At 50.7% G+C, this 27,973-nt stretch overlaps 1 protein-coding gene across 3 annotated transcripts in view; it reads left to right on the top strand.

The window, feature by feature from the left end:
• FLOT2 (flotillin 2) overlaps positions 1 to 27,973 on the top strand; it is a 52,617-nt gene that overhangs the window by 11,745 nt on the left and 12,899 nt on the right. Inside the window, exons 2-3 of one of the 3 annotated variants that reach the window (XM_087702916.1) lie at positions 5,947 to 6,028; positions 17,048 to 17,138. In XM_087702916.1, the coding sequence (XP_087559042.1) occupies positions 5,947 to 6,028; positions 17,048 to 17,138 (173 nt within the window). Of the gene's footprint in view, positions 1 to 5,946; positions 6,029 to 14,768; positions 14,860 to 17,047; positions 17,139 to 27,973 lie in introns of all 3 variants that reach the window. The other 2 variants (XM_087702917.1, XM_087702919.1) reach the window with 2 other exon arrangements.

Genomic DNA, 27,973 nt, shown 5'->3' with positions numbered 1-27,973 from the left:
AAGACTAAATAAAGGAGGTCACGTGACCCCCCTCCTCAGGGACACTGCGACCGTCATAAATATGAGCCCCTTGCCAATCACCCGAATTCTGATCAGGTGACCATGGGGAGTTTGCAACGGTCGTAAGGATGAAATACGGTCGTAAGTCACTGTTTTCTGTGCGGTGGCGAATACTTGTAACCGGAGGGCTGCCTGTATCATGGTTATTGGCAACAGGTTGGACAAGAAGCAAGCTGGAATTGAGGAGAAATTTCCTGACAATTAAGTTTCCAGTTTATTGGTATTTGTATGCCACCCACTCCCAGGGGACTCTGGGCGGCTTACAGACAAACAAGGGAATTCAAAATTAAAAAAATAGAAATATAATCATTTAAAAAATACACAACATATAAACACTTAAAATGGGGCTGGATGCTGATCAACAGCCCCAGGCCTGCCGGAACAGCCAGGTGTTAGTGGCTTTACGGAAGGCCGGAAGAGTAGTGAGGGTCCGGATCTCTACGGGGGAGATCATTCCATTAACCAGGGGAACCGCTTGCCACCAGAGGTTGTGGGGGCTTCGTCACTGGAGGCTTTTAAGAAGAGACTGGACAGTCCAGTGGTGGGTTCTGGGCGGTACGGACCGGTCTGGCCATACCGTTAGTAGCCGGGAGCAGTGGCCACTGTACCGGTACGGTGGCTCGTTGGGTCCGCCACCCGCGTTCCATGGCTGTTTATAATGTGACCGGCCAACTGCGCATGTGCACACAGCGTGCGGCGCCTGCACAACCACCGCTGAGCAGCTGGGTGTCGCAGGGTGGTGGCGTGTGCATGCGTGCACGGCGTGTGTGCCCGACTAGGGACGCCTGGCCCAGTGCGCAACGTACGAGCTGCGACGGGATCCGGAACCCACCCCTGGGACAGTCCCTTGTCTGAAATGGCGCAGGGTCTCCCGCTTGGGTGGTGGGTTGGACTAGAAGACCTCCAAGGTCCCCTCCAACTCTTGTGGTTCTGTATTTTGCATTCAGCTTCCCTGGTGGAAGGGCAGCGTTTCCCAGCCTTGGCCACTTCGTGTGGGCCTGGCGGTGGGGAACACGAGCGTGTGCGGATAGATAAAGGGCTGAGGACATAAGTGGGGGAAAGTGGCAGGCGTGGCCATATTTGCTCACAAGGACGGACATCAGCCGTGTCCCCTCCTGCAACCAAGGAGCCGCACTGGGGGGGGGGGGTCCCTCTTTACCCCTGGAATAGGGAAGATCCTGCCAGGGGAGGAGGGGGCTCTCAAAGGGGCTTCCCTACCCCTCCAGCAGCCCGGCCAGCAACCCAGCTGACGAGCCTTCTTTATCTTTTTAAATTTAATGTATTTGTTTTTGAATCTTTTGCGGCCGCCTAATTCAATCAAGTAAACTCCACTGGCTGGTTGCCTTGCTCCATCGCACTGCGGTGGCGATCGGATTACGCCCAGCGCGGCCTCCCGGGTGGCGCCCCCCCCCCACGGACTCGTCCTACGTGCCACGCCTGCCCCTCCCAGCTCCTCAGAGGGACACTCTGCTTGGCAGCAGCCCCCTCCCACCCCCTGGGCTGTTCTGGCTCTGCGTGTGAAGCACACAATCTTCCGCTTAGCACACAAAACGCAACCACTTGGCCCCAATTTGCTCCCATCCGGCTGGGAGTGAACCACCAAAAAGCAGCTTTTCTGTATCAGGGTTTCAGAACAGAAACAGACCCACAAAAACATCCGGAGAAGCTTGGACAACAAACCCAGCCAACAAAACGAATTTTAACGTGGAGGAAAGCAAAGTTTCACATTGGGCAGGAAAAGGCCCCAGCCCACAGATCAGGCTCCGAAACAGTCACTCCGACTGGCAGTCCTAGTGGGCGACCTCTTGAATAGGAGCCAGCCGGGTGCAGCGGCTGCCAAGAAAGCCAGCATGATCTTGGGTTGTATAAACCAGTGTTTCTCAACCTTGGCAACTTGAAGATGTCCGGACTTCAACTCCCAGAATTCCCCAGCCAGCAAATGCTGGCTGGGGAACTCTGGGAGTTGAAGTCCGGACATCTTCAAGTTGACAAGGTTGAGAAACACTGTCCTAACCACTGCTAGGGAATTCTGGGAGTTGAAGTCCGGACATCTTCAAGTTGACAAGGTTGAGAAACACTGTCCTAACCACTGCTAGGGAATTCTGGGAGTTGAAGTCCGGACATCTTCAAGTTGCCAAGGTTGAGAAACACTGGTATAAACAGATGCCATCCAAGTCACCTGAGGTATCCGTACCGTTTTATATGTTGAATGTTTATTTCATTTGTATGCCGCCCTTTTCCCCCCGAGGGGGACTCAGGGCGGCTCACAACTCAAACAAGGGAAGGGGGATACAGACAATTTGACAACAACACAAAACAATGCATAATTTAAAAAGCGCAACAGTCATACCATTCGAGATAGGGGCAATAATTCTTTAGCCCCAGGCCTGTCGGAACAGCCAGGTTTTAAGGGCTTTGCGGAAGGCCTGGAGGGTGGTGAGGGTGCGAATCTCCACAGGGAGTTCGTTCCAAAGGGTCGGAGCAGCCACAGAGAAGGCTCTCCTCCGAGTAGTCGCCAGTCGACACTGGCCGGCGGATGGAATTCGGAGGAGGCCTAATCTGTGGGATCTAATCGGTCTGGTGGAGGTTATAAGGCCACATCTGGAATCCCGCAACCAGTTGTGGTCACCATACTGCAAAAAAGAAGTCGAGGCTTTGGGAAAAAAAGTTCAGAGAAGAGCCACCGAGATGACCAAAGGCCTGGAGACTCACACGTAGGAAGAACCGAATTGCAGGATTTGGGTTTTTGGCCAGTCTAGAGAAAGGAAGGACTAGAGGTGGCAGGAGAGCAGAATTCCAATACTTGAGGGGCTGCCCCAAAGAAGAGGGGGGGGGGGTCTTATTATTATTCTCCAAAGCACAAGAAGGCAAGAAGCAACGGATGGGAACTAATTAGGAAAAGAGGAGCAACCTGGAATTAAGGAGAAACTTCCTAACAGTGAGAACAATCAACCAGGGGAACAGCTCGTCGCCAGAAATCGTAGGTGCTCCCATCACTGGAGGCTTTTCAGAAGAAAATAGACAGCAAGTTATCTGAAATGGTGCAGTATGTTGGGTCTCCTGCTTGAGCACGGGGCCGGACTAGAAGACCTCCATGGTATTGAGGACCCAGATTGTTGGGGGCAATATGCTGACTCTCTGTAAACCGCTTAGAGAGGCCTGAAAGCCCTATGAAGCGGTAGATAAGTCTACTGCTATTGCTATTGTAATCTAAAGAGGCTTGGAAGGGACCTCAGAGGCCTTCTAGTTTCAGTTTCAGTTTCAGTTTCGGTTTATTTGTATGCCGCCCTTCTCCAGGAGGGACTCAGGGCGGCGAACAACTCAAAGGGGAAAGGGAACATAAACAACAGTACACATAATTAAAATACTCAAAAATCACACAGCCATACCAGTCGAGAGGGGAGGGGAACTCATCGACCCCAGGCCTGCCGGCACAGCCAGGTTTTGACGGCTTTCCGGAAGGCCTGGAGAGAGGTGAGGGTCCGAATCTCTGGGGGGAGTTCGTTCCAAAGGGCCGGAGCTGCCACAGAGAAGGCCCTCCCCCGGGTAATAGCCAGATGGCATTGGCTGGTAGATGGAATGGTAGGGAAAGAGCCAAGGTGGCGCAGTGGTGAAATGTAGCACTGCAGGTTGACTGCAGTTCTGCAGGTCAGCGGTTCGAATCTCACCGGCTCAGGGTTGACTCAGCCTTCCATCCTTCCGAGGTGGGTAAAATGAGGACCCGGATTGTTGTTGGGGGCAATATGCTGACTCTCTGTAAACCGCTTAGAGAGGCCTGAAAGGCCTATGAAGCGGTATATAAGTCCACTGCTATTGCTATTGCTATTGCTAAGGTAATTGGCAGCAGGCGGTCTCTCAAGTTCCCAGGTCCAATACCGTGAAGGGCTTTATAAGTTACGACTAGCACTTTGAAGCGTATCCGGAGACCGATTGGTAGCCACTGCAGCTCGCGGAGGATAGGTGTAACGTGGGTGTACCGAGGTGCACCCACAATCGCTCGCGCGTCCAACCCGCTGCAGAATCAGGAGACTCTATGCCACAAATAGTTATCCAATTTCTCCTTAAAAAACAACTCCTGGAGGGAAGCCGTCCCACCGACTGATTGATAAGGCTCAGCTTCATGTCTGCCATATAAGGCGACACATACAAGGTGTGAGATTTCGGGCAGAGTTCTCAATCTTGGGAGCTGGAAGATGGGTGGGCTTCAAGCCCCAGCATTCCCCAGCCAGCATAGCCCACTGACGCTGGCATGAGGTGGGGACGGATGCTCTCATCTCCGCCGCAAAGGAGCTCAGAGGCTGAGCCCTGGCACCACCCCCTGGGGCCGGGGTGGGGGGCCTGGTTTCATTTCGCATGCGTGTTGTACGAAAGGGGTTTTTTGCTCCGGCTGCTGGGAATTCCTCCGTCAGCTTTGAGAAACGTGGAGATTTGAGCTGCCAAGATTTCCCCAGCCAGCCTGCTGGGGAGCCACAATAGGGAACTGGGAATTCTGGGAGTTGAAGTCCACCACCCCCCTTATTGGCCAAGGCTAAGAAGGGCAGCCTGCGCTTGGACTTAGTTCAGTGATGGCGCACCGTTTGTGCCTCGGGTGCCAGAAGGACGCCCGTGTGCACTGACGCATGCGCTTACGAGTCTGCCCCCATAATTTAATGCCCCCTGCGCATGCATGCATGCATCACACACACACACACCGCAGCCCTGCACATGCGTGCATGGCTTCCTTGGAGCCTGGGGAGGGCGGAAGCAGCCCATTTTCTGACCTCCCCCCCCTCCCAAGGCTCTCTAGGAACCTGGGGAGGACAGCGGAAAACAGTCCAACACGCACACCGGAAGTTTAGGAATGCAAAATCACTTCCTGCATCCCCCCAAATTCAAAAGGCGCCCCCAACTCAGAGTAGCCCCCAGCGGTTGCGGAGCAGAAGGGAAGGCCTTGGAAGCTCAGAGAGTGATCTGAGGTGGGGGCTGGGGTGCTGATTCCTGTAATCCTTATAATAATAATAAGGCAATACCGCCGTGAGATAATTATTGCCTTGGGAGAGGAAGCTTGAAATGTTTTGCACCGAAGAGTTTGCTCGAGTAGGGAGTTCTAGTCCCGCCTTGAGCATGAAAGCCTAGGGGACTCTGGGCCAGTCGCCAGGGAGATGGTGAGTTCTAGTGCCGCCTCGGCCGTGAAAGCAAAACAAGCCCACCTCACAGGGTTGTTGTGTGGGAAGTAGAAGGAGGAAGGAGTGCCGTATATGCTTTGTGGCGCAGTGGTTAAATGCAGCACTGCAGGCTACTTCAGCTGACTGTTATCTGCAGTTCAGCGGTTCAAATCTCACTGGCTTCAAGGATGACTCAGCCTTCCATCCTTCCGAGGTGGGTGAAATGAGGACCCGGATTGTTGTTGGGGGCGATATGCTGACTCTGTAAACCGCTTAGAGGGGGCTGAAAGCCCCATGAAGCGGTATATAAGTCTAACTGCTATTGCAAAGGAAGGAAGGAAGGAAGGAAGGAAGGAAGGAAGGAAGGAAGGAAGGAAGGAAGGAAGGAAGGAAGGAAGGAAGGAAGGAGCCGAGGTGGGCGCAGTGGTTAGGGTGCTGTACTGCAGGCCACTTCAGCTGACTGCTATCTGCAGTTTGTCTGTTCAAATCTCACCGGCTCAAGGTTGACTCAGCCTTCCATCCTTCCGAGGTGGGTGAAATGAGCACCCGGATTGTTGTTGGGGGCAAATATGCTGACTCTGTAAACCGCTTAGAGAGGGCTGAAGGACCTAGGAAGCGGTATATAAGTCTAACTGCTATTGCTATATTGCTATTTCTGCCTTTGGGTTATGTGTAAGCATAATAAGACCCATCAATGTTTCCTCTGAGTCCTCATCTGCCCATTCTCTGCTCTTCCCTGCAGGCGGCTGTTGTGGTTCTGATAACAAGCAGTACATCTATGGCGGCTGGGCCTGGGCCTGGTGGTGCATTTCTGACACACAGAGGTAGGAACCCCCTCCCCTCTCTCTCTCCCTCTCTCTCCCTCTCTCTCTCTCTGTCCCTAGATGTGGCATGCCTTTGTTGTGATGTGGGGGGCAGGGCGGGGGGGGCAGTCCTATAAGTATGAGGAGCACCTTGGCAGAACGCTGGTGCCTCTCGGCTCCTGCTGGACCCACCCGCCCTCAACCTCTGCACCCCTTGGCTTTCTCCCTTGGCGGCCAGCCTCCAGCCTTCACCCTGGGAAGAGAACAGACGGATGGAGCCCTTAATGGGATGGCGGGGGGGCGCGGGGTGTGTGAGAGAGAAAGAGGCAGGACCCTTTCAGAGTTCCCCCAGCTGTAAAGACCCTCCAGAAATGGGGGTGCAGAGATGCTTCGCCCAGCCATTCGTGCAGACCCTGGACTCCGCATGTCTGCAAGTGGGGGGCCAGATCCCCAGGCCAAGCCCAGCACGGTGGTCTGAGGGAGGGGGTGTCACACGTCCACCCTGTCCATAGACAAGGCAGGCGGTCTGGGGGCTGGGAAGCGTCCACTTCCTGCTTTCTGGGATGGGGGGGACGGAACAGGAAAAAAAATCCCCCCCCAAAGTCACGATTGCCTGCTTCAAAAACACCAGAACTTTTAAATTGCCGTGTTTGAGACACACACGCAAGTCCTCGACTTAACGTCATTCACTTAGTGACCACTGGAAGTTAAAACAGACCTGGAGAAAGAACTTTGTCTGTGTGTATGTGTATGTGTGTGTACACACACACACACACACACACACACACACACACACACACACACACATATATATATATTAGATTTTTTACAACCCCTGGTAAGCCCCAATTATGGGAGGAAGCTAACTGCTTCCATCATCTGTCCTTCGGCTCGTCACAAGAGTCCAGACAGACAGAAACCCAATATTTTTACTGTTGCCTTTGTTATATTTCTGGTTTTTTTTATTTTATTTTTTATTTTGTGCTGATCTCCCTTTATTTATTTATCAGCACAAATAAAAAACACACACACACACACACACATATATATATTGATATATATTGATATATATATTGATATATATTGATATATATTGATATATATATTGATATATGTATTGATATATATATTAGCCTATAGGCCATATCAATGTACAGGTTCAGACACACAATGCCAATAAAATTCTAAACAATTTAAAATGAGAATAAGGTAAAATACAATCGGTATAAGACACTGGTGGCAAACCTTTTTTGTAAGCGCATGCGAAAATTGTGTGCGTGCACGCAATAGTGCGCCCCCATGTGGCCCATACCCACAATGCAATGTGCCCCACCCACCTGTGCATGCGCGCACGACCCGCAGGTGTTTGGAAACGAACTTCCAGTTGGCCCATTAGGCCCGTTTTTCGTCCTTCCCAGACTCTGGAGGCTTTCCTGACGCCTGGGGAGGGTGAAAACGGCCTCCCCCGGCTCTCCCGAAGGCCGAAAATCAGCTGGCCCGGTGCGCGCATGCCGACAGATATGGCTCCCCATGCTACAGGTTCACCATCACGGTTATAGGATAAAATACCAATAAATACATAAAATGAGATAAAATTATACGTCTTCATCGCCCCTGCAATCTACCCCAGTCAGACCCCGGAGAAAGATAATCTACAACCGATCCTCACACTTACAACTGTTACATCGTCGCAGGAACAGAATTCGGGCACTCACAACCGGCCTGTGTTTATGACGGTTGCACTGTCTTGGGGGTCTTGTGAATGCGATTGGTAGCCTTCCCAGCTGGCTTCCGACAAGCAAACTCCGTGGGGAGAGCCGGATTCGCTCTGACCCGATTGGGGAGAGGGGTGTAATGGAAAGCTTGAGGCTCCTTGCAGACAGCTGGTCCTTCTCCTCCTTTCCAGGGAGCCTCTGAGGCCGCTTGGAGGCTTCGTCCGTGTCCTCAGGGTGGCCTGAGTGGGGCAAATGGGGGTGGAGGGAGCCGCCTTGGGGCTGCATTGTAGACTGGAGGCAGTGAACACCCTGCAGCCAGGCGGCCCCACCTGCACCACTCAGGTGACCCCCCCCCAGGACACAGGGAGGTTCCACCACAAAACCGTGGTAGACTAAAGCGCGCTCGACGAAAGCGCGTACGTGACGTCATCACAGCACGACGAAAACAGCACGCTGTGAGCGGTAAACTTAAAATTAACGCGTAAATCTAAACCTAACCCCCCCAAACCTAACCCTAAACCTAACCCTAAGCCTAACCCTTAACCTAAACCTAAACCTAACTCTATACCTAACCCTTAACCTAACGCTAAACCTAACGCTAACCCTTAACCTAACCCTAACCCTAACTCTAAAGCTTAATGTAACCCTTAACCTAAACCTAAACCTAACCCTTACCTTAACTTGAATCGGCTTGTCTTAAAAGCGCTTTTTAACGCGCCCTTTTTTCTCCGCGGTCGTATTTGTCGCGCTGCTGATGACGTCAGGTACGCGCTTTAATCGGGCGCGCTTTAGTGGACCGCGGTTTTGACGGGTCACGCACAGGGAAACCTCCAAGTGTCTTTAAAGGACCCACTAAAAGGATGCAAATTCATTGCCGTCTGCAATGAAGATCAATCCTTCCCCCCCCCCTCCCCCCCCAAAAAATCCGGTCAGAGCTGAAGAAGCTTCTGGGATGAAGAAGCGAAATGCCTCCAAAGGAAAATCAGAAAGTCCGATTCCCTCTTCAGAAAAAGCACTTTTGGGACAAGCCGCCAGCTGGATGAAGGAGCATCTCCACGGAGGACCGAATCTATCATGCCTGCCCCCTGTGACCCCCTGGGGCTGACCGCTGAGAACCTCGAACCAGAGGGAGCCAGTTCCCCCCCTTTCTCCTCTGCCCACCCCAAAAACGAAGCTCTTTGGACACCAGTATCATGACAACAGGATATAACAACCAATAACGTCACTATGATAGGAAGATATGAAATACAGGTAGTCCTCAACTTACGGCCGCATCGAGCCACAAGCCCCCGTTGCTAAGGGGGACCGTTACGGAGCGAGTTTCACCCCGTTTGACGGCCTTCTTGCCGCAGCCGGTAAGCGAATCATTGCCGTCGTTGAGTTAGTCACACGGTCGTTAAGTGAATCTGGCCTTCCCGTTGACTTCTGTTGGCAGCAGGTGGCAAAAGGGGGGGTCACGTGACCCCGGGACACTGCAAACCGCCCTAAATATGAGTCTGTTGATCGTGTGACCACGGGGATACTGCGACGGTCATTAAGCGTGAAAAACGGTCCTCGGTCCCTTTTGCTCATGTAGCTTCAAACTGTCACTAAACGAATCGTTTCTAAGTCAAGGACTACCTGTATGTACAAATAAATGAACATGAATATAAATAAAAAATAAAACATAAATGGGGATGACTTCGGCCTTCGTTATTAACACGGGAGGTTTTACGTATAATTTCATTTTAGTGAAGTGTAAGAAAATAAATCCTCCATCAGGGATAATACAGGAATTAATATATATTAATTATATATTAATAATACTGGAGGGAAGGAAAGAATTTAAATCAGTGTTTCTCAACCTTGGCCACTTGAAGATGTCTGGACTTCAACTCCCAGAATTCCCCAGCCAGCGAATGCTGGCTGGGGAACTCTGGGAGTTGAAGTCCGGACATCTTCAAGTTGACAAGGTTGAGAAACACTGTCCTAACCACTGCTGGGGAATTCTGGGAGTTGAAGTCCGGACATCTTCAAGTGGCCAAGGTTGAGAAACACTGATTTAAAAGAAGAAAAAATCCATATATTGATATAGCATTAATTCGCCCCTGAACATTATTAAATGTAGATCATTTAAAAATCAATGGCCTTCATAATCCCCTTGGGGGAATCTAGATCAGACACGGTATATCTCCACGCTGTGGACTTCAATACCCAGAATCCCCCAGCCGGCCATCATCACGTTGACCAATTCTCCATGCTGGCTGGGGAATTCTGGGAGTTGAAGTCCACAGGTCTTAAAGCCCCCAAGCTTGGCCACCTCTGATCTGTGTATTTATTTGTTTATATTCCACATTTCTAGGCCACCCGTCCCCTTCAAAAAGGGACCAGGCGTTTCAAAAAATAATATTTTCAAGGACGCTCATCTTGAATCCATTCCTTAAAATCGGGAGTTTAAACTTCATCCATGATCTTTGACGGGTCCCAGGATCAGAGCAGCTGGCGAGTTCTTCCTAAAATGTGAAATTCCGCATTTTAGAAGTCTTAATTCAATTTCCCACTTACCTTTTTTAAAAATTGCTACTTATTCCCAAGAAACCAAACCGTGTAATTTTAAGGACCCTCCAGGTTGCAGCCAGGCTGGAAATTTTTTTTACAAAACACCCCACAAAAACACAAAAGCATGTTTTGGGGTGAATTTGCTTTATTCTCAGAGCAAAAGGAGTGCATTTTGCATTTTTTTCCCCGCCCAGAACTTGGAAACACCATTTCCCCCCAAAAACTCCCAATTCCTCATTCTCCATTTCTTTTGTCTTTACTAATGCTAACCTTCCCCTTGTTTTTAACCCCAGAAATAAATGTGCCTCAGGTGTGCAGGCCGAGGGATGAGTTAGCTTTCCTTGGCCTTTTTTTTTTTTTCCTTTTGTCTTGTCACACCACACGCAACCCACGAGCAAGGCTGCTCTGAGTTGTAAAGGTGTTGCCCTTCAGAGCCAGTAGGGGGCGCTTGGCGCTTCTGATGGGGCAGGATTGTCTTCTGCAGCTAATGGGCTGGCATCCAGTGGCTTGGGGCCAGCCCAGATGGGAGGCTTGCTGCTTGCTTCCTTCTGCCTCCCTCCCTCCATCCCTCCTCTTCCTCTTCTATCCTTTCTCCCTCTCTCCCATCCTCTACCCCCTCCCTTCCCATCGTTTTCCCTTTCCCTCCTTCCTTCCTTTCTTTCTCCCTCTTTCCTCTTCCTTTTCTATCCTTTATCCCTCTGTCCCATCCTCTCCTCTTCTTCCTTCCTCTATCCCTCTCTCCCATCCTCTGCCTCCCCCCCTTCCCATTGTTTTCCCTTTCCCTCCTTCCTTCCTTTCTTTCTCCCTCTTTCCTCTTCCTTTTCTATCCTTTATCCCTCTGTCCCATCCTCTCCTCTTCTTCCTTCCTCTATCCCTCTCTCCCATCCTCTGCCTCCCCCCCTTCCCATTGTTTTCCCTTTCCCTCCTTCCTTCCTTCCTGTCTTTCTCCCTCCTTCCTCCTTCCTCCTCCTATTCTTTCTCCCTCCCATCCTCTGCCTCCCCTCCCTTCCCATTGTTTTCCCTTTCCCTCCTTCCTTCCCTCCTTCCTTCCTGTCTTTCTCCCTCCTTCCTCCTTTCTCCTCCTATTCTTTCTCCCTCCCATCCTCTGCCTCCCTCCCTTCCCATTGTTTTCCCTTTCCCTCCTTCCTTCCTTCCTTCCTTCCTTCCTTCCTTCCTTCCTTTCTTCCTCTCTCCCATCCTCTCCCTCCCTTCCCATTGTTTTCCCTTTCCCTCCTTCCTTCCTTCCTTCCTTCCTTCCTTCCTTCTTTCCTTCCTTCCTTCCTTCCTGTCTTTCTTCCTCTCTCCCATCCTCTGCCTCCCTCCCTTCCCATTGTTTTCCCTTTCCCTCCTTCCTTCCTTCTTTCCTTCCTTCCTTCCTGTCTTTCTTCCTCTCTCCCATCCTCTGCCTCCCTCCCTTCCCATTGTTTTCCCTTTCCCTCCCTCCTCTTCCTCTCCTTTCCTTCCTTCCTTCCCTCCCCGAGTGTCTTCTGTGCAACCCCTGAACCTGCCCTTTCTGTGATGGTGCCGTCCTTCTTGCTGTGTGAAGCACCCCGGGGGATGGGCCAGGCTTTGCAGCAGGGGATGGCGTGGGGATTTTTTTGGGGGGGGGGTCTCCTCCCCCTTCTGCTTCTACTAACACAGAAAAAGACGAGGCTCTGGGTTTCCCCGGGGAGGACCCAAAGACTGCGGGTGGGGCAAGGAGGAAGGGGGGGGGGACCCCTGAAAGCTTCCCTTTTGGCACTTTGGAAAACACCCGCAGAGCAGGGAGGGCTCCCTTTCCAAGCCCCTGCTGCCCCTTCCTCTCAAGCAGCCCCCCCCCCCTTCCAGGCCCCCTTTTGCAGCAGGGGGACGGCAGCCCCTCCCCTTCCTGCTCTGGGGGAACCTGGGCAGACGAAGAAGGGGTGCATGGATCTGCTCCTTTCTTTTGCCCGGAAAAGGGGGGGGAGAGCAGGAAGGGAATGGGCCGGGGGGGGGGGGGGACACACAACATCTGGCCTTCCAGGAAGGAACAGAGATCCTTGCCAACATCTGCTTGGCAGGACTCTCTCTCCCCTTCCGCTGCCCAGGACTGCCATTTCGAGCCCGACTGGAGGTCCCAGGGTGGTGGTGGCGGCATCTGCCCTCTGCTCTACTAGGAGAGATGGGCAGGGGGGATTAGACCCAGAGGCCACCACTCCATCCAGCGTGAACCTCCATGGCCCTTCCTTCTTTCCCGGGCATCCTCTGTGCAGAGAGGCCATTGGCATTGTGCTTGTGCCGTTGCACGCAAAACAAATTCATTGGAACAATTAACCAGTGGAACTACTTGCCTCCAGAAGTGGTAGGTGTTTCATCACTGGAGGTTTTCGAGAATAGCAATAGCAGTTAGACTTATATACCGCTTCATAGGGCTTCCAGCCCTCTCTAAGCGGTTTACAGAGTCAGCATATCGCCCCCAACAACAATCCGGGTCCTCATTTCACCCACCTCGGAAGGATGGAAGGCTGAGTCAACCTTTGAGCCGGTGAGATTTGAACCGCCGAACTGCTGAACTGCAGTCAGCTGAAGTGGCCTGCAGTGCTGCATTTAACCACTGCACCACCTCGGCTGGATTGGATTGCCATTTGTCCGGAATGGAATCAAACACGAGGGTCCAACTTTGTAAATGTTAAAGACTTCTGGACTTCCACTCCCAGAATTCCCCAGCCACCTAAGCTTAAGCTGACTGGGGAATTCTGGGACATGAAGTCCCACCAGCCTTAAAAACTCGCCAAGTCTTAAAAACCTCCACTTCTGAAAGCAAGTCATTCCACGGATTAATTAACAGAATAACAGAGCTGGAAGGTTTAGGTTTAGGTTTAGGTTTTATTTGCATTTGTAGGCCGCCCTTTTCCCTGAGGGGACTCAGGGCGGCTCACAGAAAACCAAGGGAGGGGGGAATACAACATTGAGATTACAACACATAATAAAATAGCAAACAACATGCATACAACATTCGGGCGGGGTAACAGTCCTTATCCCCAGGCCTGACGGGCGAGCCAGTTCTTCAAGGCTATGCGGAAGGCTTGGACGGTGGAGAGGGTACGAATCTCTACGGGGAGCTCGTTCCAAAGGGTCGGGGCCACTGCTGAGAAGGCCCTCCTCCTTGTGGTTGCCAGCCGACACTGGCTGGCCGATGGAATGCGGAGGAGGCCTAATCTATGGGATCTTATAGGTCGTAGGGAGGTAATTGGCAGAAGGCGGTCTCTCAAGTATCCAGATCCACTGCCATGTAGGGCTTTATGGGTGATCAATAGCACCTTGAAGCGCATCCGGAGATCGACAGGTAGCCAGCGCAGCTCGCGGAGGATAGGTGTAATGCGGGTGAATCGAGGTGCACCCGCAATCACTCGCGCGGCTGCGTTCTGCACTAGCTGAAGTCGCCGGATGCTCCTCAAGGGCAGCCCCATGTAGAGCACGTTGCAGTATTCCAGCCTAGAGGTCACAAGGGCCCGAGTGACTGTTGTGAGGGCCTCCCGATTCAGGTAGGGTCGCAACTGGCGCACCAGGCGTACCTGGGCGAATGCCCCCCTGGTCACAGCCGCTATATGGTGGTCGAATGACAGCTTTAAGGGACCTTAAAGGTCTTCTAGTCCAACCCCTGCTCGAGCAGGTGACCCTCACGCCATTTCGGACAAATGGTGGCTCAATCTGTTTTTAGAAGCCTCCAGTTTTGGGGGCACCCGCAAACTTGTGGTTCTAAGGAGTCATTGTCCTGGCGGTCTGGATACGACTCCTTCCTTCCCAGTAGCTTCTCTCCTCGCTTAGTTTCCGTCCATTCGTTGCATCAGAGTTTGGGTGCCCGGGAAGAGGAATCAAAGCTGGATCAGCCTCTGGAGGGGAGCTCCCACTAAGGCAGTGTTTCTCAACCTTGTCAACTTGAAGATGCCCGGACTTCAACTCCCAGAATTCCCCAGCCAGCGAATGCTGGCTGGGGAATTCTGGGAGTTGAAGTCCGGGCATCTTCAAGTTGACAAGGTTGAGAAACACTGTCCTAACCACTGCTGGGGAATTCTGGGAGTTGAAGTCCGGGCATCTTCAAGTTGCCAAGGTTGAGAAACACTGTCCTAACCACTGCTGGGGAATTCTGGGAGTTGAAGTCCGGGCATCTTCAAGTTGCCAAGGTTGAGAAACACTGCTCTAAGGAACCCTGGTCCCTTCAGAGCTTTCTGCACCCCATGCCCCCCACCCCGCCTCTTGGGCAGAAGACCCCCCAAGGGGAGTCTTCCCTCTGCCTGGACCCTGTTGGAGAGGGCTGATGTCCCCCCCCTTTGGGGCCCATAACGTAGCACACCCTGCAAAGCCAAGCATCCCCCACACACACACACAAACACACCCTGCCCTGAAAGGCCCATTTTTTCCTCTCCCACCCCACCCCCTAAAAACGCACAAAGCCCCGTCTTTTCTCTCGGCGAGGGGGTCCTCTGTCGCTCTCTGGTAACCGCCTTTTGTGTGTTTGGTGTGTCCCACCCTTATTTATCGCTGCTCAGACTGTCTTTGGAAGTCATGACCATCCTCTGTCGCTGCGAGAATATTGAGACGTCGGAGGGGGTGCCACTGTACGTAACGGGGGTCGCTCAGGTAATAATCCTCCCGCTCCCCACGTTCTCTGCCTAACCTTCCTCCCTCTTGCCTCTCTCTGCCCCACGCAGCACAGCAGCAGCAGCAGCACCGCAGCCGAAGACCCCCCACCCCTCCACCCCGCTCCCCAGCCTCTTTTTCTTCCGAAGGGCCCCTCCTGGCACCCCACCCACCCCTTCTGGCTCTGGCTACCTGCTGTTGCCCTCCATGGTAATCCAGAGAGGCGCATGGGCAATGCTCCGTGTCTCGGGGGGAGGGGGGACACGGCTGGCACTCGCTTCACAAACCTGGCACGACACCACCCGACACAGGAGTCTTGGGGGCAGCAGCTGAACCCTCCAGGGGAAACTGCCCCACCCTGCACGAGGTCCGAAATGGACAGGTTTCGTCTGACCTGCCAGTCTCTTTGGCTCAGGAGACCCCCCCGTCAACCTGTGGCAGGGGTGGGCCATCCGTTTTCCCCAAGGAGCCACATCATTGTTGCAGAGAACGGAAAGCCTGTGGAGTTGTGGAGTTATGCGCTCACATGTGTACGCCGAACACAAAGAATAAAAGATGCGGGTACTGCACACACAGGGTCCCTGTGGCTGGACAGCTGTTACGTGAGCTTTGCCCCCCTCGTACGGCCTTCCTCGCCAGCGTCGTTAAGCGAATCCCTGCAGTTGCTAAGCGAACCACGCGCGAAGGGAATCTGTTTTCCCTGTGGCTCATCCAAAGGTCGCAAACGTGACCCCCAAGACCACCGAGACATGGCAAACCGTCATAAATACCAGTCAGTTTCCAAACGTATGAATTTGGGGGATGCGACCGGAGGGGCTGGGGTGATGGAAAAACGGCCGTGGGACCCTTTTTCCGATGCCAGCGTGGCTTTGGTCACTAAAGGAACTGTCGTTAGTCGAGGACTACCTGTGCGCAAATTAACAATAACCAACAACAACAATAATAATGATAATTGCTTTCAAAATAAAGGCAGCCAAAGGGCCAGATGTGGTGGCCTGTGGGCTGTAAAATGCCCCGGGGACATCTGTTGGTCTCGGTTGGTGCACAAGAAGGTCATCTGCTTAAAATAAAAAAGACCCTACCCTCCTCAAAAGAAGAAATAAACTTCAAATCCATTCTTAGCTTCCTCTGGACTTTCTCCACGTTAAGCCTGGAGGACTTCAACTCCCAGAATCCTCCAGGTTTAAAGCTTTGCTGGCTGGGGAATTCTGGGAGTTAAAAGTCCACTAGGTTTAAAGTGGCCAAGGTTGAAGACCCCCCCCCTCCTCTGGGCTATTTAACCGGATAACCCTGGTTTAGCCCGAGCTGCTTGCGCTCGGGGGAAGGATTGGAGGGCCAGCAAATGTAGGGCAAGCCCCTTCCCTAGACCAACCAGGGTTTGTTTTGGTCTCAAGACAACAGCCGTCGTGTCCCGTCCCCCGAAAGCAGCGGTCGTAGCCATCTCTCTGGCCGGTCCGTTCTGGAGACCAGCTTGGCCGAGATGGCAGAACCAGGATGGCGTTGATGTCCTCGCTGGATGGAGGGCAGGGCTTCTCCAATCCGAGTCAGGTGAAGATTGGGGGGAGGCCTTCAATTCCCAGAATTCCCCAGGAAAGCCCACCCTACGCAGGGAATTCTGGGAGTTTGAAGTCCGTACTCTTTTAACAACGATAGGCGTACAAGGTCGATAGAAGAATGGAAACCAGTATCAGGCAGCAGGTCAAGCAGATTCACACAGGGTCATTTACTCTCTTTATTAAACGGCGGGGTCTCTCCCCCCCCCCCACTTGATTTTCAGGACCCCACTCTGGGTCTTGGCTATAAGGTTGAAGCTGACCAGGAACTGTTGGTCCCTTTGAGGCCATCCATCCATCCTTCAACCTCAGGACCACCCAGCAACCCTTGCCAGAGAGGGGAGAAGCTGCCATGGGGCCTGCAAGTCAGACCTTCCTGACCCCCCCCCTCCCAACTTCCCACCCCCAGCAGCAGCCAATCTCCATCGTGAATGGAAAGCTGCTCCCCCACAAGCCTCCCTTTTGCGGGGGGTCGGTTGAAGGAGACGGGCAGCCTGGTCACCCCGCTAAAAGTCAGGGAAGCCTCAGCGTTACCTTGGAGCCCCGCAGCAGGTGCCCCCCCCCCTCCCCAGCCGAGAAGGGGGAGAGCTGGCCAGGCACCTGGAAACGCGCCAACCTTTTACATCTCTTGGCAGGATTTCCCTAGAGATAATGACGTTACAGCCCAGGTGCGAGGACGTAGAGACGGCGGAGGGGGTAGCTTTAACTGTCACAGGTGTGGCCCAGGTACGGTACCTCCAGCGCCTCTTTTCAGGAAATGCATGTCTCTGCTCTAACCTCCCTCCCCTCCCTGCCGGCCAGGAGGGAGGAGGGGGAGGGGGCCCTCTTTTCGCCAAAGCTGGGGAGGGGGCTCCTTCACTCCCCTCGCCACCGGCCCACGCTGCACAACGGACACCTTTCGGCTGGGAAGCCCGGCTGCTGCTTCTGATTCGCGGTGACTAAACGGGCGCTTCCCTCCGCGCGTCACACAGAGCGTCGGCCTGCTGCGGAGTCTACGTTGCGGGGTTACGAGACGGGTCCCGGAGCCGGTCGCACAGGCGGACGTTCTCCTCGGCTCTGGCTTTTAGTTGGGGGTTTGTGGCGTTTGGGTCAGGACCCAGGCGGGAGCTGTTGGTCAGCATCGCTACTTGGGGTGCCTATTTTGTACCCATGAAACGTGGGGTGCTTGCTGCTCCCTGAGCTTGGTGGTTTCCTTGCAGACGTTTCATCCCCCAACTAGGGTACGTCATCAGTGCTACAAGAAAGGGCTCTCGTTTTATAGAGAGTCAACCCCACTGGCTTCTGGCACTGATGACGTTCCCTGGTTGGGTAATTAAACATCTGGGGAAAAAACCAAGCTCAGACATCAATAAGGACCCCATAATTCTCTCCTCTTAATCTCCCCCCCTCCCTTCCTCTTCCCCATCTCCACAACCCTCCCTTCTAGCACTGATTATGTTGCCTAGTTGGGTCATGAAATGTCTGCAATAGCAATAGCAGTTCGACTTATCTACCGCTTCATAGGGCTTTCAGCCCTCTCTAAGCGGTTTACAGAGTCAGCATATATTGCCCCCACAGTCTGGGTCCTCATTTCCATCTAGATAGATAGATAGATAGATAGATAGATAGATAGATAGATAGATAGATAGATAGATAGATAGATAGATAGATGATAGATAGATAGATAGATAGATAGATAGATAGATAGATAGATAGATAGATAGATAGATAGGATAAGAAGATTAGATAGATAGATAGATAGATAGATAGATAGATAGATGATAGATAGATAGATAGATAGATAGATAGATAGATAGATAGATAGATAGATAGCAATAGCAGTTAGACTTATCTACCGCTTCATAGGGCTTTCAGCCCTCTCTAAGCGGTTTACAGAGTCAGCATATATTGCCCCCACAGTCTGGGTCCTCATTTCACCCAGATAGATAGATAGATAGATAGATAGATAGATAGATAGATAGATAGATAGATAGATAGATAGATAGATAGATGATAGATAGATAGATAGATAGATAGATAGATAGATAGATAGATAGATGATAGATGATTGATAGATTAGAGAGAGAGAGAGAGAGAGAGAGATAGAGAGATAGATAGATAGATAGATAAATAGATAGATAGATAGATGATAGATGATTGATAGATTAGAGATAGATAGATAGATAGATAGATAGATAGATAGATAGATAGATAGATAGATAGATAGATAGATAGATGATGGATGATAGGTAGAGAGACAGAGAAAGACAGATGGCTGATAGATAGGATAAGAAGATTAGATAGATAGATAGATGATAGATAGATAGATGATAGATAGATGATAGATAGATAGATAGATAGATAGATAGATAGATAGATAGATAGATAGATAGATAGATAGATAGATAGATAGATAGATAGATAGCAATAACAGTTAGACTTATATACCGCTTCATAGGGCTTTCAGCCCTCTCTAAGCGGTTTACAGAGTCAGCATATCGCCCCCAACAACAATCTGGGTCCTCATTTTACCCACCTCAGAAGGATGGAAGGCTGAGTCAACCCTGAGCCGGTGAGATTAGAACTGCTGAACTGTAGATAACAGTCAGCTGAAGTGGCCTGCAGTACTGCACTCTAACCACTGCGCCACCTCTCACCTCGGCAAGAAGAAAACGAAGCTCAAAGAGCACGGAGGACCCCACTGTCTTCCTCCTCCTCCTCCTCCTCCTCCTCCTCTCCCCAAACCCCCCTCCCTCCCAGCACTGATGACGTTACCTAGTTGGGTCATGAAACATCTACAAGGTAACATCCCAGCTCAGAGAAGCATCAGGGACTCCACGTTTCTGCTCCTCTTCTACTTCCTCCTCTTCCACTCCACACACCCACTGCCTTCGATCACTGATGACGTTCCCCGGTTGGGTCGTGGAATGTCTGTAAGAAAACCACCCAGCTCAGAGAGCACTAAGGTCCCTCCATGGTTCTCGTCTCCTCCTTCCTCCTCCTCTTCCTCCCTTCTAGCCCTGACAATGTCACCTAGTTGAATCATGAAACGCCCGCAAGGAATCCACCAAGCCCAGAGAGCATGAAGGACCCCACAACTTCAACCAGGAGCCGCGAATGTTCTCTCCAAGTATATATATATACAGAGAGCAAACCTCATTCCCTTCTAGCACTGATGACATTACCTAGTTGGGTCATGAAACGTTTGCAAGAAAACAGCGTGGCTCAGAGGGCACCATGGGCCCCGTTTATTTCCTCTTTGGGGTGCTAGCTGGTGCACCGCATTGGGCCCACACCGTTGGTCCCTTCCTAATCCTAGGGATGTTTAAAAATGAAGGACTGAGGTGGAAATTCCTCTCTGGGAAGACCTTCTAAGAGGCTGATGGGATGAGGCCTATTTCCCACAGGGAGCTGGGATTTCTCTTTGTCTGCAACTTCCTTGATGCCTGTTTTTTTTTATTTTCAGGGGTTTGATTAGACCAGCAGTTCCCACCTTTGGCAACTTTTAAGAGGGGTGGACTTCAACTCCCAGAATCCCCCAGCCAGCTACCTTCAGCCAGATCCACAGTAATTGAAGGGCTAGCGATAGAACCCAAACTACTGTAGGATTATTTAAAAGAAGGGATCTCCTCTTTCGTCCTACTCTAACCCAAGGCCCCTGGGTCTAGGACCACTCCCCACGGCCAGCTCACGGAGGGAGAAGAGCTACATTAATACCGAAGAAGGGGGTGGCATAGAAGCATTCAGGAACGGATGCCAAAGAGGGAGAAATAAAAATGTGAACTGGCAAAAATTTAAAACAATTCAATGTAGAAAAGATGCGGAGACTCTGGAAAGAGGGCAGAGAAGAGCAAGAAAGAGGATGAGGGGACTGGAGGCTCAAACATAGGAAGAACGGTTGCAGGAATTGGGTAGGTCTAGTTTAATGAAAAGAAGGACCAGGGGAGACATGATGGGAGTCTTCCAATATCTCAGGGGTTGCCACAAAGAAGAGGGAGTCAAGCTACTCTCCAAAGCACCTGAGGGCAGAACAAGAAGCAATGGGTGGAAACTAATCAAGGAGAGAAGCAACTTAGAACTGAGGAGGAATTTCCTGACAGAACAATTAATCGGTGTTACAGAAGTTGCCTCCAGAAGTTGTGAATGCCCCAACACTGGAAGTCTTTAAGAAGATGTTGGATAGCCATTTGTCTGGAATGGTATAGGGTATCCTGCCTTTGCAGCGGGGTGGACTAGAAGACCTCCAGGGTCCCTTCCAACTCTGCTATTGTATTGTAAAAGAAAGAGTGCAGAGAAGAGCAACAAAGAGGATTAGGGGACTGGAGGCTAAAACATATGAAGAAGGGTTGCAGGAACTGGGGATGTCTCTAGTTTAATGAAAAGAAGGACCAGGGGAGACATGATGGGAGTCTTCCAATATCTCAGGGGTTGCCCCAAAGAAGAGGGAGTCAAGCTATTCTCCAGGGGACCTGAGGGCAGGACAAGAAGCAATGGGTGGAAACTAATCAAGGAGAGAAGCAACTTAGAACTGAGGAGGGATTTCCTGGCAGTGAGAACAATTAACCACTGGGACAGAAGTTCCCTCCAGAAATTATGGAGGTTTTTATGAAGGGATTAGACAGTCAATTGTCTGAAATGGTATAGGGTCTCCTCTTGAGTAGCGGGTTGGACTAGAAGGCCTCCAAGTTCCCTTCCAACTCTTATTCTGTTAAGGCTAAAGTATCTGAAGAACGGTTGCAGGAACTGGGGATGTCTAGTTTAATGAAAAGAAGGACCAGGGGAGACAGGATAGCAGCCTTCCAATATCTCAGGGGCTGCCCCAAAGAAGAGGGAGTCAAGCTATTCTCCAAGGTACCTGAGGGTAGAACAAGAAGCAATGGGCGGAAACTAATCAAGGAGAGAAGCAACTTAGAACTGAGGAGGAATTTCCTGACAGTGAGAACAATTACTCAGTGGAACAGAAGTTGCCTCCAGAAGTTGTGAATGCCCCAACACTGGAAGTCTTTAAGAAGATGCTGGATAGCCATTTGTCTGAAATGGTATAGGGGTTTCCTGCCTAGGCAGGGGGTTGGACTAGAAGACCTCCAAGGTCCCTTCCAACTCTGCTATTGTATTGTATTGTACTGTAATTGTATTAATGAAAAGAAGGACTAAGGGAGACATGATAGCAGCCTTCCAATATCTCAGGGGCTGCCCCAAAGAAGAGGGAGTCAAGCTATTCTCCAAGGCAGCTGAGGGCAGGACAAGAAGCAATGGGTGGAAACTAATCAAGGAGAGAAGCAACTTAGAACTGAGGAGGAATTTCCTGACAGAACAATTAATCAGTGGAACTTTTTAGATTTTTTAAGATTTTATTAACATTTGTAGGCCGCCCTTTTCCCTGAGGGGACTCAGGGCGGCTCACATAAAATCAGGGAGGGGTAATACAAACATTGACATAGAGACATATAATAAAATAGTAAGCAACATACATTAATCATTCAGGAGGGGCGCCTATCCTTGTCCCCAGGCCTGACGGGCTAGCCAGTTCTTAAGGGCTGTGCGGAAGGCCTGGACGGTGGAGAGGATACGAATCTGTTTGTGTTGCAAAGGGTGCGTCTTATACACTGAATACAGCATTTTTGGCCTCCTGAAACCCTGCCCCCTTTGCAAAAACGGAGCATGCAGAGAGTTTTAAGAGGCTTGCAAAGTGCTCCTGGGGGCTGGGGAGGGTACAAATGAGCGAAAAATCCCCCCCCCAGCCCCCAGGGGCACTTTGCAAGCCTCTAAAACTCTCTGCATGCTCTGTTTTCACAAAAAACGAGGCTTGCAGAGTGCAAAAACTTTTTTTTTTTAATTTACCTCTTCAAAATCCTGGTGCGTCTTATACTCCGAAAAATACGGTACCTTTGGAAAGGTTGCTTACATCCATGCTGAGCACCCCGTGGGGAAAAATAGGAAAAAAAGTGTTTTTGCTAAAGAAGCCCTAAGTGGACAGAAAAAAGGAACTCCAGATATGCAAAACAAACACAAATGGAAAAAAAACCTCTGTAGCATTTCACAAATAATAACATACGTAGGAAATAAAGACAAAAAAACCCCACAACCCACCTATGAGATTATAGAATTTACTACAGGTTGGGATGGGAATATATTTAGACCATGTCAACTGTGAATTAGAATACAGGTAGTCCTCAACTTACGACCACAATTGAGCCCAATTTTTGTTGCTAAGTGAGGCAAGAGAATTTTGTCCTATTTTACAGCCTTTCTTGCCACTTCTTGTTAAGTGAATCATTGCAGTTGTTAAGTGAGTCACACGGTTGTTGAATGAATCCGGCTTCCCCATTGACTGCTGGCCACAAGGTCGCAAAAGCGGATCACGTGACCCCGGAACGCTGCCTGAACCGTCCTAAGTACAAGCCATTTGCCAAGCATTTGGATTTTGATCACGTGATCATTGGAGATGCTGCAGTGGTTGTTAAGTGTGAAAAATGGTCATAAGTTACTTAGGTAAAAAAGTAAAAGGTTCCCCTGGGACATCTGTGCTAGTCGTTCCCGACTCTAGGGGGCGGTGCTCATCTCCCTTTCAAAGGCGAAGAGCCAGCGCTGTCCGAAGATGTCTCCGTGGTCATGTGGCCGGCATGACTCAATGCCAAAGCAATAGCCATAGCAGTTAGACTTATATACCTCTTCATAGGGCTTTCAGCCCTCTCCAAGCGGTTTACAGAGTCAGCATCTCGCCCCCAACAATCTGGGTCCTTATTTCACCCACCTCGGAAGGATGGAAAGCTGAGTCAACCCTGAGCCGGTGAGATTTGAACCGCTGAACTGCAGATAGCAGTCAGCTGAAGTGGCCTGCAGTACTGCACCCTAACCACTGTGCCACCTCGGCGCACGGAACGCTGTTCCCTTCCCACCAAAGGTGGCTCCTATTTTTCTACTTGCATTTTTTACCTGCTTTCGAACTGCTCGGTTGGCAGAAGTTGGGACAAGTCACGGGAGCTCACTCCGTTACGCGGCCCTCGGGATTTGAACCGCCGAAATGCCGGCCTTTCTGATCAACAAGCTCAGAGTCTTAGCCCCTGAGCCCCCCCTTCCCTTATAAGTTACTTAGTACCATTGTAACTTTGACTAGTCGCTAAATGAACTGTTAAGTTGAGGACTACCTGTATTAAGGCCAACATATCACCAGTAATGAGTAGCTTTATGCCATACACCAGTGTTTTTCAACCTTGGCAACTTGAAGATGTCCGGACTTCAACTCCCAGAATTCCCCAGCCAGCGAATGCTGGCTGGGGAATTCTGGGAGTTGAAGTCCGGACATCTTCAAGTTGCCAAGGTTGAAAAACACTGCCATACACGACTGACACCCCGTGTTTCCCTGGAAATAAGACCGGATCTTACAAATTTTTGTTCCAAAAGGCGCATTAGGGCTTCCTTAAAAGTTAGCCCTTCTTTTCAGGGAAATATGGTACTAAATGCACCTATCTGACTGACAGTTAACTGGGGCTTAATTTTTGCAGTGGGGCTTATGAGCATCCTGAAAAATCACGTTAGGGCTTATTTTTCCGAATGGGTCTTATTTTTAGGGAAACAGATGATTTGAAAGCTGGAATATGCGAGATCCATCAAATTCCCCTTGCTGGCTGGGGAATTCTGGGAGTTGAAGTCCACAAGTCTCAAAAGTTGCTAACCCCGATTTAAGGCACAGATTTAAGGGATAGAAAGAGACCATCTCTGCTGCTATCCAGGCCCCAGTCTGGATCTCGAGCCCTGGGGAGCAGCCCTCGGCTGTCACCCCAGTCCTGCTGGAACTACTCATATAAACTGGGTGAAACCAGGCTTAATAGCAGGAACTCTGAAGGATCTGGGGGTCTTAGTGGACGGTCCCTTAAATGTGAGCCAGCCGTGGGCGGCAGCAGCCAAAAATGCCACCGCAATCCTAAATTGCATTAACAGAGGGATTCAATCAAGATCAAGGAAGATACTAATCTCTATAAAGGCTTATTAAGGCCACACCTAGAGTCCCGCGTCCAGCTTTGGTCATCACACCATAAAACAGATGTGGAGGCTCTGGAAAGAGGGCAGAGAAGAGCAACCTGGATGATGTGCGGAGTGGAAGCTAAAACAGACGATGGACGGTTGCAGGAACCGGGCCTGGCTAGTCTAGGGAAGAGAAGGACCAGGGGAGACAGGAGAGCATCTTCCGATATTTGAGGGGCTGCCCCAGAGAGGAGGAAGGGGGTCAAGCTATTCTCCAAGGCACCTGAAGGCCAGAGAAGGAAGAATGGATGGAAACTGACCAAGGAGAGATTCAACCTGGAAATAAGGAGGAACTTTCTGACAGTGAGAACAATCAACCTATGGAACGTTGCAATGGCCGTTAAGTGTGAAAAACTCATCATAAGTCACTTTTTTTCCCTCCCCGTTGTCATTTCGAACAGTCTCTAAATAAGAGGTCGTAAATCGAGGACTACCTGTATTAGTGGCAGCTAGGCTAATCCTGGTCTTTCCTACCGACCTGCCCTCTGTTCATGTTACAGACCAGGTTTGGGAGGGCAGGATCTAGAAGGGATCTTGGAGGTCTTCTAGTCCAGCCCCCTGCTCAAGCAGAAGAACCTCTACCACTTCTATCCAGTCTCCTCTTAAAAACCTCCAGTGATGGAGCACCCGCAATGTCTGGTGGCAAGCTGTTCCACTGGCTAATTGTCCTCACTGTCAGGAAATTTCCCCTCAATTCGATAGCAGCTGCTGGCAACAACATCTGGATTCTGGACAGATGTACAGAGCATTCTCACTTGAGTGGTTTCCTTTTGGGTTATCCGGGCCTGATGGAATCGGAGGGGGGCTTTTGCAAATTCCCCCCCCCACGCCTCCATCCTTGATCCTGGAAGAGTGCCAAGGCCATGCCCTTCCGTGGTCCATCCCCTGGACATGTACCTGGTGGTATGTACCTGGGCCTGATTTTCTAGCCAATTTAACCACCTTTGATTGTTCTCTCCTAGGGTTTCAGTGTATACAGATTGTCCTTGACTTACGACCGCGGTTGGGAGGAGAATTAAGCTCGCTAGGCAAGACAGCGGTTTAGGGAAAGTCATGGCTGGTTTTTACCATCTTTTCCTGACATGGTTGTTAAGCCAATCAGTTGCGGTTGTGTAGCACCTCATGCAGCCAGGAAGTGTGTGCCGGGAGTGATATAGAGAATATATCTGCTGAACAAAACTCCGCAGTGGCAACAGGAAAGGCATCTGGCCATGAAACTCTCTGCTAGCTTCATCCAGTTGCCCAGGCTCCACTCCACAAGGGATTATGGGGGTCATTAAAAGTCTCCAGTCCCCAAGGCTTAAAAGTGGCCACGGTTGGAGACCCCTGATGTAGAGTCTCCTGTCATGGGCAGGAGGGCTGGACTAGAAGTCCTCCAAGGTCCCTTCTAGCCCTGTCTATTCCATGTCCTAAATCCGGCCGGATTCTCCATTGATTTTGCTTGTTGACTATCCCCTAACCCCCCTGGCATGCTGCGATCATGTTAAATGCTGGTTTGCCCCATGCCCAAATTTGAATCACGGGGATGCTGCGTCGGCCAGTCACAAGTCAGTGTTTTTGCACTGCTGACGGGCGCTAAACAAAACGGACATAAGTTGAATACTGCCTGCAGCCTGTGTTTAGGAGGGAACCTTGTCAAACTGAAGAGGCCGGCTTCAAAATTCATGTATGTGTTGAGTTTCTGAGGCTGCCCATCTTCGTCACTGGCTCTCAGAATTGAACCAAGGTGAACTAAGGCTGGAAGGGGCCTTGGAGGTCACCTAGCCCAACCCTCTTCCCAAGGCAGGAAATTGACCCATTTACTGACCCCTGCACAGTTTTAGCCGAGCCCCTCCTCTTCTGGATTCCTTGCCTTGCCTGGATCCCAAAATACAGGTAGTCCTCGACTTACGACCACAGCGGAGGCCAAAACCTCTGTTACTAAGCAAAACGGGCGTGGAGTGAGTTTTCCTCCCGTTTTACGACCCTTTCATGCCTGCGGTTCTTAAGTTGGGTAACAGGGTTGTTAAGCGAATCCAATTTCCCCATCGGCTTTGATTGTCAGACGGTCGCAAAAGCGGCTTCAGGAAACTGCGACTGTCATAAATATGAGTCTGTTGCCAAGGGTCTGAATTTTGCAGCGGGGATTCTGCAGTGCTCATAAGTGGGGGGGGGGCAAACGGTTATAAGCCCCTTTTTTTCCAGGGGTGGTGGGTTTCCATTTTTTTTTTCCTACTGGTGCACGCACAATTCTTCTGTGTATGCGTAGAAGCGTCTGGGCGCGTGGGTGGAGCCTCCCGCTACTACCGGTTCGCCCGAACCAGGAGCAACCTACCTCTGAGCCGAATGGTCCCTAAGCAAACCGTTATAAGTCAAGGACTACCTGTATCTCCCCTTTGCTATGTTTGCAGAATAATCACGGGGTCCCGAAAGTGGGGGATAGGGAAGGGGGGGCACGATTGAGAGGGTGGGAAAAGGCCTTGCTTAAATTAAATTGAATTAAATTAAATTAAATTAAGGAAGCCAAGGCAGCCGGCAAGGACTATGGGAGGAAGAGAAGCATAAAAAGAGGCTTAACCATAGAATGTGGTACTGATTTTTGCCTGGACTATCAATTTTGCCCATTTGGAAGTGGTTGGACTTCAACTCCCAGAATTCCCCACCAGCAGGAGCTCAGGAAAGCAGCCAGCTGGAGCACTGTGGGTAATGAAGTCCACCCATCTTCGCGTGGCCAAGGAAATAGGGATTTAACACTATATCAGGGACGTAAAACTCAATTTCATTGAGGGCCGCATCAGGGCTGTGTTTGACCTCGGATGGGGTGGGGGGTGTCCGGGGGGGCGTGGCCAGTTTGATGTCACTCATGTCGGGGGCGCCCAAGCACCCCAGATCTGAGGGGCAGTGTAGAATGGCCCATCAGTTCAAATAGAGTAATAGACCAATATTTTTCAACTTATAAACTTTCAAGATAAGTGGACTTCAACTCCCAGAATTCCTCAGCCAGCAGGAAATTGAGAAGCTAGCAAGCTGGAGCATTGTGGGAGTTGAAGTCCAACCATCGTCAAGTGGCCAAAAGAAAATAGGGATTTAATATCTATACGAAGCCACAGGTCTTGGGGGACAGTATAGAAATGATCCCTCGGTTCAAATAGAGCAATATTTTTCACAATTATAAACTTTTTAAGATAAGTGGACTTCAACTCCCAGAATTCCCCAGCCTGCTGACTGGAGAATTCTGGGAGTTGAAGTCCTCCGATCTTAAAAAGTTTATAAGGTTGACAAAAACACTGGTAGACCTCGACTTACGACCACAATTGAGCCCAAAATTTTCACTGCTAAGTGGGACAGCTGTTGAAGACAATTTTGCCCCATTTCATGGCCTTCCTTGACACCGTTGTTAAGCAAATCAGGGCAGTGCTTAGATTAGTCCCACTCTTGTTAAGTGAGTCTGGCTTCCCCATTGACTTCGCTCGTCAGAAGGTTGCAAAAGAGGATCACGTCACACACACACACACACACACACACACACACACACGGGACAATGCGACCGTTGTAAATAGGAGCCAGCTGCAAATTTT

Source organism: Thamnophis sirtalis, unplaced genomic scaffold, assembly GCF_051295495.1.
Source record: "Thamnophis sirtalis isolate CommonGarterSnake01/CBP01778 unplaced genomic scaffold, rThaSir2_p1.2 scaffold_17, whole genome shotgun sequence".
In the NCBI taxonomy this organism is placed as follows: domain Eukaryota; kingdom Metazoa; phylum Chordata; class Lepidosauria; order Squamata; family Natricidae; genus Thamnophis; species Thamnophis sirtalis.
Note: the sequence above shows the minus strand (reverse complement) of the source record. Positions and strands in the feature narration are given on the sequence as shown.